Below are 13,159 nucleotides of genomic sequence, written 5' to 3' on the forward strand. Positions count from 1 at the left end.
GTTTCCCCCTTTGATTACTTAGGATTACTTTATTACTAATCCCACAATGGGGAAATTCAACCTCTGCATCAAACCTATCCTTTTTTGACACACCAGTGAACACCTAGGAGCAGTAGGCAGCACAATACTGCGCCCTCACACTGCTCTCACACTCCATAACATCAAACATTGGCGTCTCATATAGACATTAGAGGGCACTGTTAACTACAAATGTAAATACGGGTGGTAATCAGCTGCAAACGACCAGTAAGGTCATGTTTTTGAGGGAAAGTTTTTGGGTGGGCAGAAGTTGGTATTCCCCATTTTCAGAACAACAACAAAACAAAAACAAATACCTCATCCAATATCATGAAAATAAAAATCCCTTATTACCATCCACTATGGCTATAGACATACATTCACAGGCCACTTTATTAGCTAGCAAAATGTACCTAATAAAGTGGCTCGTGTGGTCTTCTGCTGCTGTAGACCATCTGCTTCAAGGTTGGATGTGGCACGAGGCATTTTGGCCCAGAGAACTGCTGCTCACTGGATATTTTCTCTTTTTTCTGACCATTCTCTGTAAACCTTAGAGATGGTTGTGCATGTAGATCAGCAGATTATGAAAAACTCTGACCAGCTATTCAGGCACCAACAACCATACCACATTCAAAGTCACTTAAATCTCCTTTCTTATTCTGATGATCAATTTGATCTTTAGCACGTCGTCTTGACGATGTCTTAATGCATTGAGTTGCTGTCATGTGATTGGCTGATTGAATATTTACGCTAACAAGCAGTTTAACAGGTTTACCTAATAAAGTGGCCGGTGAGTGTATTTAAGAAAAGCTTTTTGGAGGAAATCTTATCAGAGTTGAAGTCTGAGCTTGTCACATGTAAGAATATCAATGGTAACTGGCCCGAACTGTTCTACAACTTTAAAGGACAAAGCACTTGCCACCAATTCAGACCCCCTCCCACGGATGTCGACAGAGCTGACTTGCCCATCAGGGATTTTTCATGTATTGCTGAAAAACATGTCGACATGTGGACAGGAGGTGCCAGGTATCAAACTGCCAACTCATGTGCTTGATGGACAGCCCTCTCTTTCACAGCTGCCCCAGAACCAGTGTTACATTCAAGAAACATTTCTTACATTTACTGTAGGTTCATGTATCAGCTTGAAGGAAAGTATGCTGTTAGAAAGTGTTTATTGGCACTTTGACAAACATACCTGTGTATATTGCTGTCAAGAGTTGAACAATGTTTGTACAACAAAAACAAGCAAACACCTGATCTCAGCAGAAAGAGCACAATTGTTTCAATAAACTTATTTAATGCTATCCTTACCTTGTTTTCTTCCATTACATTACATTTTCTCTATCCTTTCCTTGTCTCCTTATTTCCCCATTCACTTTAAATGCACGGTTTGTTTGCAGTGGTGAGGTTGGGGTGAGTTTAATTGCTTTGCCAGCTTTGGGAATGGTTACTCTGCTATTTCTACATCCAGCTCTGCTGTTCACACAAAGGCCCTATACCTATTGATAAAAATAAGGACGCTCTAAAAATTTTAAGAACCAGTCAAGTAATGTTTGTGCATCTGTATAGACCCATACAGGTGCAATACGTAGGCAAAAAAAGTGTTTATGTGTGCAAATTGAGAAGGTTTTATAACTAAATCCAGCCATTAATTGATGAGTAACTAAACTTTCCCCAATTTTCACTCACAATGAAGTTCCCTTTAAAACTCCAAGGCACTCACTCTACTAGACGAATGAAAATGTGAGAAAAGTACGGTGTGATTCCTGGCTAACTCCCCCTCACACGTATACAGTATTAACAAGGGCACATTAGCCTTGCAGCAGGATTCACCAGGATAAAACATTTATGTTGGGCAGACAGTAGCTATTATTCACCCTGCTTTACAACAACATGGGGAGTCTACAGGCTGCTGTCACTCTGCTATTGATTTAACTGCCAATGGGATCTTCATTCATGGCTGGATCCCAGTAAATGTTTAGGATAACTTTCCTGTTGGCTGCTGCCAGCGGTTTGAGTTTTACTTTAAGTTTAATGTCTCAATGTCTTGTTGTTCCAACATAACAACGCCTTGTTTGGCTGGAAATGGGGTTAGTTTGCTCTGTTGCTGTGACAGTAATTTCCCCTTGAAGATTTGTTGTAGTGGTCTTTTAGAAACAAATCTTTCAACAGCTGAAACCTTCAGAGAGCCAACATTCAGACCCTTTTAGCTGCAAAGTTTTTTCTGTAGTATCGACCCGTTCAGGATGTTTACCTGATTTGGCCTCTGGCAGGAAACAGCAGAGCAGAGTGTTTATGATTTGATGGAAATAAGTTTGGAGCAATGTTGTGAGCGATGCAAACCCAATTAAGATTGAATGCCTTACACCACTCAAAAACATAGCAAAAAGACATCAATGCAGCTGAGTGCCCCAAAAGAAGCTTTAGTGTACATATACTGTAGCGTTAATGCTCTGACACATTGTTAGAATAGCAAACATGAGTGTTACTATCCCTTTCAGTGTTGTGTGAATGTGTGTATGAGAGCGTAGGAAATTGTTAATGGCTTGTGATCTTTCGCTACCCTCCAACTGTTTGTCTGGTATCTGGAGCAGAATTTAAATGAAGGACACTAACAAAGAGAAAGAGAGAGAATAGTTACAGGGGAGCAGCACTGTTGATTCCAGGGCTGCTTACTAAATGTTTTACCTTGCACTGCCCTCTTCAGGTGTAAAAGTTGATTGCTGCAATGTGTGTCTGGGAATGTCAGAGGGTTTTAGCCTCAGTGTTTGTTTGGCAAAAAGAGTAACAGTCTGCAGAGGGGATTTTATAAATCTATGTCATCTGATCGCTGAGAAAAAGGGAGAACAAGCTAATGTTTAATTCATAATTTGAAAAGATTAATTGCAGGTTTTCCTAAAAGAAAAAATACACAATCAATATGCTTTCAGCTAGAAGGCCATCATGATCATTATCCTTGGCTTATCTTCTGTAACACAAATCTACAAAAATGTTTAATTATGCTTATAAATAGTTGCAAATCCTTGATTTATTAGCAATGCTTCACACATTAACCACTTCAAATATTCACATTTACCATTTACATTTGTCTTTGCTATAGCTCCTGTAACATATACTTGTATCCAAACAAGACACATGGCTACAGAGGCTAACCTTAACCCTTACAACTATATTTCTGGCGACCCAATGTCTAAGCATAACCATCTTCTGATTTTAAATTTAAATTTCCTGCTCATGAACGCAGTTATAATCAATCACATCTTGTCTGATCCCTCCATCTTACCTGTTTGCGTTTACTTCCTAAGGAAAACTATTCATTAGCAGCTCTCTGTAGTTCATGCTGAAAGGACTCAGTGGAATGAATCTGTTTTTGTCCCACATCGCGGTATTAAAAATATCCTTAAAAGCTAATGATCTATGCAAATGGCTCTCTTCTTTCACTTATCTAATTGGAAACACACTAGCCAATTTTGAGCACCATTTGTCAATGACCTCCTCTGTGTCTCCTTCACTGCACGCATCCACACACATACACATCCACACACTCCCCTCCTCTCTCTCTCTCTCTCTCTCTCTCTCTCTCTGAGACATTTTAATCAGTTTTGAGAGGAATAATTGCCCAGGTAGACATCTAAATATGGAGGTATTTCAATTACTTTGTGTCTAGCTTGAGGCAAAAATATGCCTCACAGAGACTAATCAACTAAGACTGATTAACCTTTTATTACAGTCTTAGTGTGTGCGAGTGTGTGTGTGAGGTAGTCAACATCGTCCGTAGATTAGCATTCAGGCAAGTGCACATCCATCATTATATTAGGATCAGACTACCTATTGGGATGGGTTTTGTTTATGTACAGTGGCTGCAAACAGTTTAGCCTAAAAGAAGCTCCTGTGGTTTGTCCGTGATTTGTAGAGGAACCTCGCTGCACTTAACAACATTTTATATGATGAGTAGAGGTCAAGAGAGAGGAACTTTTCCTGAAGCTGATTAGTACGCTCTCCACTGGCCTGCTAATTATATCTCACACACTCTCACTTTCAAGGCAAATGGAGTGAAACTTTCAATCAGTTGAACACAGTTACTCCACAAAGCTAATTCCTAATTCGCATTGAAGTGACAGCTGTCATGTGAAGAGCTTGATGTGTTTGCATTTGTGTTTAACTTTTATTTCAAGAGAAGTTTCCAAAATATTTGGTGATAAGTAATTTGATAGACATGTATATGCTGAATTTAGTTGATTGTTTGAATGTGCAGCCATGCAACGTCTCTGTTTATTTTTGGGGCTGAAAAGTACTTGTTTTTTTTCCTGATTTGATCGTATTCAAACAGCTGTAATCGGCAAAAAAATGTGACATGTGACCAGCCCTGTTTTCATCATGTGACCACAACACATGATGATTATTGCACCAAAACCACTTTCTTAAGGTTAGTAAAAAATAACAAGGTTAGGCTTAAAAAAAACCCATTACTTTTGGACATACTGTAACTTCCAAAAAGAAGTTACCGGACATAAACACCGGTCTCTTGGGTGAAAAACACATGACCAATTCATCCTCCCACCCACACAACAGGTGAGTTTAAACATTACATTGCTTCCTAATTGAGCAAAATTTGGTGCAAAATCTACACATTCCAGTGCATTACTTTTCATAAGAAACCATGCAAACCGTTCATGAAGACAGCCTGTCCTGCAAAACCATTGTTCAAAGGTGAAACAATGCAGATATGTCAGACCAAATAAACTTAGGAGCCTCTTGAAACGGAAATATAGTCTTGCTTTTAAAATGACAATTATACAGTCTACATGTCTAAACAAACCTCTACAGCCACACTAAGGGGCTCTGTTAGACTGTACTTAAGCTGAGTGTTAATGTCTTTGTGCCAACGCAGTGCTCACATAATGCTAACATGCTAATGCTGATAAGGTATCAAGTTTACCATCTTTGTTTAGCCTGTTAGCATGCTAACGTTAGCTTTTTAGCAATAAACACAAAGTGCAGCTGAGGCTGGTGGGAATATTTTTATTTATACAAATTTAGCCCACTGTGGTTTTCCAGTAAGACGTCTAGACATCTTTTGACCTGCAAGGCACCAAATCAATGCATACAGAGTTACAGCAGTGCTACAGTGAAGTCAGATAAAATGTATGTTACCATTATTAGAAGCAACCACAACAACAGAAACAAGTTCAAAGGTCGGTGCCTTACAATATTCTTGGAATCACAGAGTCTTCACGTTTGAGGTAAAGTTAAAGGGGAGATATTTTTTTTGTTTATTTGCAATATATTGATCTTACATTTCCGACAGATGACATGACAGATATCCTAATGCTTTTTGTAAGAGATAATGACAGATAGGCACGACCAGCTTTAATCTCTCTCACTTTCATCCTTGATTTGACTCTCCGACTGCAGACTGTGTTTGAGAATTTACTGGCCTGAATATGTCACTGTATTTAGGAATTTATGTATCCTGTTTGATTAACCTTGCCCATAAATGCATGCAAAATATAAGGTGATATAATGTTTTATGGAGATTATAACTCTATGTAGATGACCAGTTGTGAAGTAATTCAAATTTAATGACCACTCCTCTCAATTATTTTCTCTTTTGTCATCTTAATTTATTGTGATCATAAAGAACTTTGTGTGATAATGTCTTACCCCTTCAGGGCTGTTAGAAGCCCTAAGGTCTCCCTTATTGTACTTCAGGCACTTCACTGCTACAACTCTCTCACTTTAAATGACAGTGATTGATGGCTGCACACTTTGAGCGTCCGTGAGCCATGTTTCTATCTTTGAACATGAAGAAGTCAAAATCATTGCTAGTTGTCACTTTGTTTACCCAAGAGCGTGAGTCTGCCTCTGATTAAGTGCAGGATGTTCAGTCTCACAAGGCCACTCTGAGATGGGTGCTCCCTGAGGCTCCACGGCGATACAGTAGCTCTAGGTCTCATTTTAACTCTGAGAATCATTAATCACACGGCAGACAGATCAAGCCTTCCGTAAACCTCTCTCTCCTGAAGCTTCCCTTTCACCCTCATCTCCATCTACTGGTTTCTTTCTTTCTGGCATTGAGCCGACCTGCTCACCGAGTCACATACAGATAGACGCATACACTTATATATATACAATATAAAGACAGAATGAGGCTTTTAAAGCACTAGGGACTAAATATTCCCCAGTCTCTCTCCTCAGTTTCCTGTAGAGCATTCACTTCCAGTTTGAACAGCAGGGGGCGTTGCTGAACATGGAGTGGAGGATGAAAGTGATGGAGCACTTTGAAACCAAGGACTGTCACTTTCCACTTTTGCTGAAGTCTGGCCATTTCTTCTCTAAGAGTGCACTGATCTAACTTTTTCTTTCCCAACATCAATTCCAAAGACTGTCCTCGCAAGAAGCAAATGCACCCAAACAACATATATTTATGTTTAAGTGACAAAGTCCTCTATCCCCTGTGATAACTTTGACTTTGAAGAGCTTAAATCTTGTTTTATTGAACCACAAAGTGAGGAGGTTGGATGACTTAAAACGTCTGACTTCGTCTTTTTCTTCCCCTTTCCTACTAAAAGTCAACATTGGTTTCTTTTAACCATGACCAAGAGCCTATCCTAACGTTAACCAAGTAGTTGAACCTAAACCATTCTCTTAACTTAACCCTAACTAAGTTTTTTTTGTGCCTAAACTTAACCAACCATAGCTGGTGGGTCAGAAAACATTTTGTATTTCTGACTCCGCCAAGGAGATTATGTGTTTGGCTTTCTATTTCTCTGTTTGACAGCAGGATTACATTAGCACTATAATATTCATGAAACCTGGTGGAAGGGCGCAGCATGGAAACAGAAAATTAAATAATTACATTATTTTTACTTTTGTTAACCTTGCAAGATAGGGCACGGCGTTAGCACAAGTCTCCTGTTTCTGCGTGTCCTTCTAGTTTGGAACTGTGATTGACAAGGAGGCCACAAAAAAATCATGTTGTCCTGCTGATGGGGGCCATCAAATAAGTTGTCTTCTGGGGGGGAGTTTCAAAAAAATCAATTTTCCTGTTTATTTTAGAGGACTTTGTACAATTGTGATACCTTGGCTCATGTTATTATGCCAATAATGAGTACCAGAGGTGGGACCAAGTCAGTGTTTTGCAATTTATAAGCCTTTGCAGTCCCAAGTCAAGTCCAAGTCCTGAACTTTGTGTTTCAGTGCTAAACACGTCATATGGAACTCATCACCAAATGTAATGGCAAGTTTACAACAGAGTAATAATATAATACATTTAAAAAGATCATTAATGCTTTTAAAATGTGTATTTATTTGTTAAAATAAGTGCAACTGAGCCTAATCATTGCATATTGGCATTGCACTTTCATAACATAAGCCTATAGCATGGTTTGGGTATTATCAGATATGTGATCATACATCTGTAGATGCAAATCAACTCTTGAGTAGGGACAGAGGCTCGGGGTGGTGTCCTTTGTTGGCGACAAAAGAGACTCAGACACCCTTTGTAGGGGCTGAGATGAAACATTCTCATGTCAGGTCAACATGCACAAATGAACAAAAGTCCATCTGTGGCTAACTGTTATTCCCAACAGTATCAAGTATTTCAAGTAAAGAGGCTCAAGTCCAGGTGAAGTCTTAAGTCACTGGTGTTAAAGTTTAAGTTGAGTTGCAAGTCTTTTTTGATTTTTTAAAGTCAATCACATTTATGATTGATCTTGATATGATCTTTATCCCAAAACCCAATAGGACCATTTAATGTAAGGTAATTTAAGGTCAGGGGTCCTGTGGGAATCAGAGCACAGTCTGATGGCTGAAAGACAATGGAAACACTGATTTTCTTTTATGATGAAAAGGATTTCTGTTCCAGTTTTGCAGATATTGAGTCTGTCAGTATCGGACGCCAGTGCCCCAGATGCGACATCAAAATATTCCATCCAGACTGAAATATTCCCCTCTGCGCTGGATTACATATGCAATACATGTTATAGCCAGATTTCACCTCCAGGCTATGTGTGTGTGTGTGCGCGCACGTGTGTTGACTTTACACTCAGGGGAGATGCCACATCTGTGAGTCTGTCCACATGTAGCCGCTGGGTCAGATGCTTCGCCTCTCTGTCGTCACGATCTCCCTCCCCCCGCTTGTTAGTCTTTTTCTTCTTATTTTCCTAATTTTGTCCTTCATTTTCTCACTGCTATCACTTTGATTCATTCGTCTTTGATTTGGTCCTTGCTATACCCCCGCTCGCTGTTATTTCCTTCTTTAACTATTCCACCTTGCCCCTCCTTTCCCTGTCTCTCTTCCTATCTCGTCTCCCACTTCATTCTCCTCATCTGTCTTTTGTATGTCCCCCCTCTCTGTTTCCCCTATTAACCTACAAGTAGTTGTACTCCTCCATCCTTTTCTCCTCTCCCTCATCTGCCCTCCCCTTCACTCAGTCCTATCACTGACCCAATTAAACATGGGGAGGGACACAGCAGGAGGAGAGTGACGGAGGTAAGGCGAGAAAGAGAGCGAGGGGGAGGACAAGCAGAGAGTAGAGGGAGTTTGAGAGTCTGTGGCTGGAAAAGCAGAGAGAGTCAGAAAACAATTGCCGCCAACCTGCCAGGGCACACACAGTGAATTGTCCGAACTTCACCTGGAACTTAAACAACCTTTGACAGCCTCGGAGGCGGCGGGGGTGGAGCAGCAAGTCGACAGTCCTGCTGCCACGCACTTACCGTTCTAGATGAAGAAACGAGGAGAATAACAATCTACCTTCACTGAAGAAAGCGGGCGGGGAGCTGTGCGGAGTTAGGATGGAGGAATACCGGCATATAGAGGGAGACTGAGAGGAGAGGCTGAAGAGACGAAGACGGTGCATTCCTGGTTGCAGCTGAGGGGGGGAAAGTGGTTGCCTCGGGGCAAGAGAAAGATTTTTGTTGAGAGGAACAGAGAGAGAGAGGAAGGGGGAAAGGATGCATCTGTTCTTCCAAGAAAAGTGGGAGGTGGAGGGGCTGCAGACGGTGGGTATCCTCCTGGTGGTCTGCAGCTCACTCAAACTGATGCACTTTCTGGGGCTTATCGACTTAACAACGCCAGGTAAGGGAAACGGTAAGCAAGTGAGAGAGAGGCACCGAGTGAGAAGTCGAAATGATGAATTTGGTGAGGGGGCGTCAGGAGGAACATACTCAGCTGGAAAGGGGGGGTGTCTCCATATGTGTTTGCGTGTGTTCCTGGGGTGTTGGTAGGATTAATCATAACAAAGTAGTCCAGCCTAAATTCATCTCTAAATAGCTGTCATGTTTGTCACACCTATTTATGTTCCTCTGTAGTGCGTGTATGTATGTGTGTGTTTGTGTGTGTGGCTTTGTCTGAGACTAAAATACTTAAGTATACATGGCTTGTCCACACCTTTCTAACTCGCATATCAGTGCAGAATGTTGAGTATGATGATGCTGATTACTTTGCTGCATCTATGGCTCAAAAGAGATTCAACAAAAATACATTTTAATGAAAAATTCATGTCCAAAATGCATCTTAATGAAGGCCCATCCATACTGTTGGAAAGACAACTCTGAAAGTCATCATTCAATACTTTACTTCTTACAAATAAAATATTCTTTCTGTAGATTATTTAATCAACCACTGTTGTTTGTATTCAAAGACACAAACCACCACATTTCATAAATCCAGACGAGTTTGTCATGAAGAGTTGTACAGTATCATCTGTGATAAGACAACTGGTGATAACCCATGTGAGCTTTTATCAAACAGCGAGGCACTAGCACAAAGATGCGTTATGGGAAATGTAGGATCCAACTTTTTCAAGCTTGAAAAGCAGGATATATATTTCCCTGCTGCGTTGATTCAGAACATTCTTTTTCTTTTTCATTCACTTGAGTCCCAAATGTATGTATGCAGTTAGGAGTAAAGATGGAGGGGATAAATGGCATTATTACCCAATCATTCATCTCCCAGGCCTCATTTGAAACCACATGAGAAACCAACCAAACAAGCAGGATGTCTACAAATTGGTTTTTTTAAAACTGCAGTTTTACTTCTGATTGCTAGCTATCAGGAGGGCGTAGAGAAGAAATCATAGTTGAAATATTGGACGTTGGATCTGCAGTTTATAGAACTTTATCATTGTAATATGTGTGCTACCTTCACTTCAGCTGATCGTTTCTCTGTGCCTTGAGAAAATCCTCAGATCTCTTGAGGTTATGGAACAGGGAGCTTCTTCAAAAGTTACTGGATATTGTCAAAAAATGCGTTGCCATCAAGCTAAAATTAGAGCTGTTTTTCTTATTTCCTGAAGAGTTATGATTGTTTGTCAGTGTACCCTGGGGAAAACTAATGAACTCTAATTGCACAGTCACTACAGGGTGCGTTAGGTATAAATGTCTTTGTGCTGCACAAGAGCTGAAGAACACAAGAAGTTGCTGTTTGCTGCCTGATGAGGATGAGACAGTTCTTATTTTTCTGCCAACTCAGGCCAAAATGAAATAATTTCTGGGCTCATTGTCAGTGCCACTCAAAAAACAATTTAAACTTCAAAGGCTCGAGAACAAATTGATCATGTTATTTCAGTAGTGTAATGAGCGAAGTAACCTACTTGTTTTCAACAAAGGACAAATTCCATACTAAGTATTAGATCCTTCTAGTTAGTAAGCTGTGAACTGGAAAAAAGCAACAGCAGTTTAGCTTCTAAGATAGAGTAGATAATGTGTAGTAAGATGTTTTGGGGGCATGTTTTATAATGTATAGGGGACCGTAGAGAGATGTGCTTGTGCGCATTAAATTCAGGTTAATCCCTCTGAGATCAAACATATATATTCCAAGACAAACTTGGGCAAGACAGGCAGAGCACATTTACTCAAAGATATCACAATAAGCAAGACATTTCATCACCAGAAAAGGACAAAACTACAGAGAAAGAAACAAAGGAGATGGAGAGAGAGAGAGCTGTAAGGCAGACAAGAAGAGGGAAAGGCATCTCAGTCCTGAAAGGAGCATATCTAAGCATTGACAGATTCCACGAGATTCAGCTTTCATGGTCCTTACAAGTATTTCAAGCTCGGTGCTCCATGTAGCGCAGAGGAAGCAGGAATCGTGAAGTTCTTTTTTCTTCTTTTTTTTACCTATCTCTGTCCAAGCCTTCAGAACAATCGCTGGAAATTAAATTTAGTCTACTTGCACCCAGAGGCAAGCTGCATCTGAAACACAATAACAATCAGTGTTGTGAAGGTTACTTTAAAAATGAATTCCACAACAATTACTTGCATTAAAGATTTCATCAAAACTGAAATCTTTAATACTATGCAAGAGACTTTCCAGACGTTAGATATGCCCATTAGATATACCTCTAGCATTGTTTGCAAGTACCTTTATTATTTAAGTATTGTGTGTAGGTACAATTTCTCCTTCACTGTGTCTTGCAAATATTACAAATTTAACTACGCCATATTTATTTGATAGCTATAGCTACTGGTTACATTAAATATTTACATACAAAACATATGATAGATAGTTTAAAGTTGCAATTAGTTGGCAAAACAATATCACCTCAAGGTCCGTTTAGTTCCAGAGCTTTCAATTGTATACATGCAGCAACTTTTTGACCTGAAAAATTTAGAAGAACTTTGACCTGCACGCTTTCTTATGGCCAGCAGGGGGCAACTCCAATAGTTGCAAAAAGAAGTCTAAGTGTATAGAACCCAATGAGAAAACTACCCTACTTCACACTTGATTTATTATCTCAGTAAATGTTTTCCTGATGAGTTTATAGTGTCAATGGATAATTTGAATTCTTCTTCAATACAGCATTATGATTAGGGATGGGTACCGAATTCGGTACTTTTATAGGTACCGACCGAATTCCGTCGGTACTACCGAGTACCGATTCATGTAAAATCAAACGGTACCATGTTTCGGTACCTAAACGGCGTTAACTTTAAACTGATCATTGATTTCAACCTGTTTTCATTTGACGTCTTTGATTAACAAGCGTGCTGACGATCGCACAATTTTTTTTTTTATTTACCTCCTTGTCTGGTCCTGTCTGCTCACCGCGGCCACTAGCTGTTGCTCTCTTCCAACCCGGCGCAGAGACGAACAGCCGGCTCTAGGCCTGTGAGCCGCCAGCTGCTATCTCTCCAATGTCTCTACCCCGGCTTGGCCTTCGTCTGCCTCCAGACTGGACCTTCCTTACTCCGTTTGCTCTCTCCATTCTTCTGTAGACCAGTCATTAACAGCTAGCAGCTAGCTGCTGCATCTCTGGTCCTCCGCTAATACTCCGCTCTTCAACTCAGGAATATTACCTGCCACTTTACTCCAAACTGCCTCGCTGAAATTAAATCCCTCAGACTCCTGCGTCATCCTTGATATGTGCACAGAGCAGCCCGACTCAACTTTGTTTATTCCAACCATGCCGTGCCCACAATACTGTCGGTGACGGTGCTGCGCCACACAGCTACGACGTCATCACAACAAAACACACGTACACTTGCAACCTTTTTTTTTTTTTTTCTCCTCCGTGCGCTCGCCACCTGAGAGCGCTCCTCTGCATTCTTTGATAACACTGCAACCTTCATGTTTCAAAATGCACGTTCACTCAACAATAAAGCACTGCCCATCCTGGATTTTATATTGTTTTGATATATTTTTTAAAGTTTATATTTTGAGAAATAAATATGTTGAATTGAAAAAATTAGATTTTATTATTAAACAAATTAACATTTATTACCACATAAACAAACGCAAAAGTACCGAAAAATGGGAATCGGTACCGTTGAGTACCGGTACCGATTCCCAGGTACCGGGTATCCGTACCGTATCGGTTCAAATGTGAAAGGTACCCATCCCTAATTATGATGATACATTTTTGTCCCATTTAGAGTAAAATTAGCGATAAAATAGGGCTACCACAGAATTGCTACCACAGTGCATTGTGGGTTTTGTCCAAAAATTTTGACACTTTCACATTGTTTTTTTTGTTTTTTTGTTCATGAAAGATAACTTTTGTCACCTAAAAATGTGGCAAAAAGCCCAAACTCTGGGGTTCAAAACAGTAAACCAATGGGTGATGTCATGGTGGCTATGTTCACTTTTATATAAAGTCGTATCACACGATCTTCCGCAACATAAAGGACTTTTCAGCAA

The 13,159-nt window shown here is 40.2% G+C and overlaps 1 protein-coding gene across 5 annotated transcripts in view; it reads left to right on the forward strand.

Annotated features, from left to right (window-relative positions):
* The window catches only part of LOC131993150 (Kv channel-interacting protein 2-like), a 104,972-nt gene that overhangs the window by 83,893 nt on the left and 7,920 nt on the right, over positions 1–13,159 (forward strand). Inside the window, exon 1 of one of the 5 annotated variants that reach the window (XM_059358912.1) lies at positions 9,000–9,109. The exons of the other annotated variants lie outside the window; for them this stretch is intronic. Within the exon in view, the coding sequence (XP_059214895.1) occupies positions 9,061–9,109 (49 nt within the window). The 5' untranslated portion in view covers positions 9,000–9,060. Of the gene's footprint in view, positions 1–8,999; positions 9,110–13,159 lie in introns of those variants that run through there. 5 annotated transcript variants of the gene reach the window in all.

The sequence above is a fragment of the Centropristis striata genome, chromosome 20 (assembly GCF_030273125.1).
Source record: "Centropristis striata isolate RG_2023a ecotype Rhode Island chromosome 20, C.striata_1.0, whole genome shotgun sequence".
In the NCBI taxonomy this organism is placed as follows: domain Eukaryota; kingdom Metazoa; phylum Chordata; class Actinopteri; order Perciformes; family Serranidae; genus Centropristis; species Centropristis striata.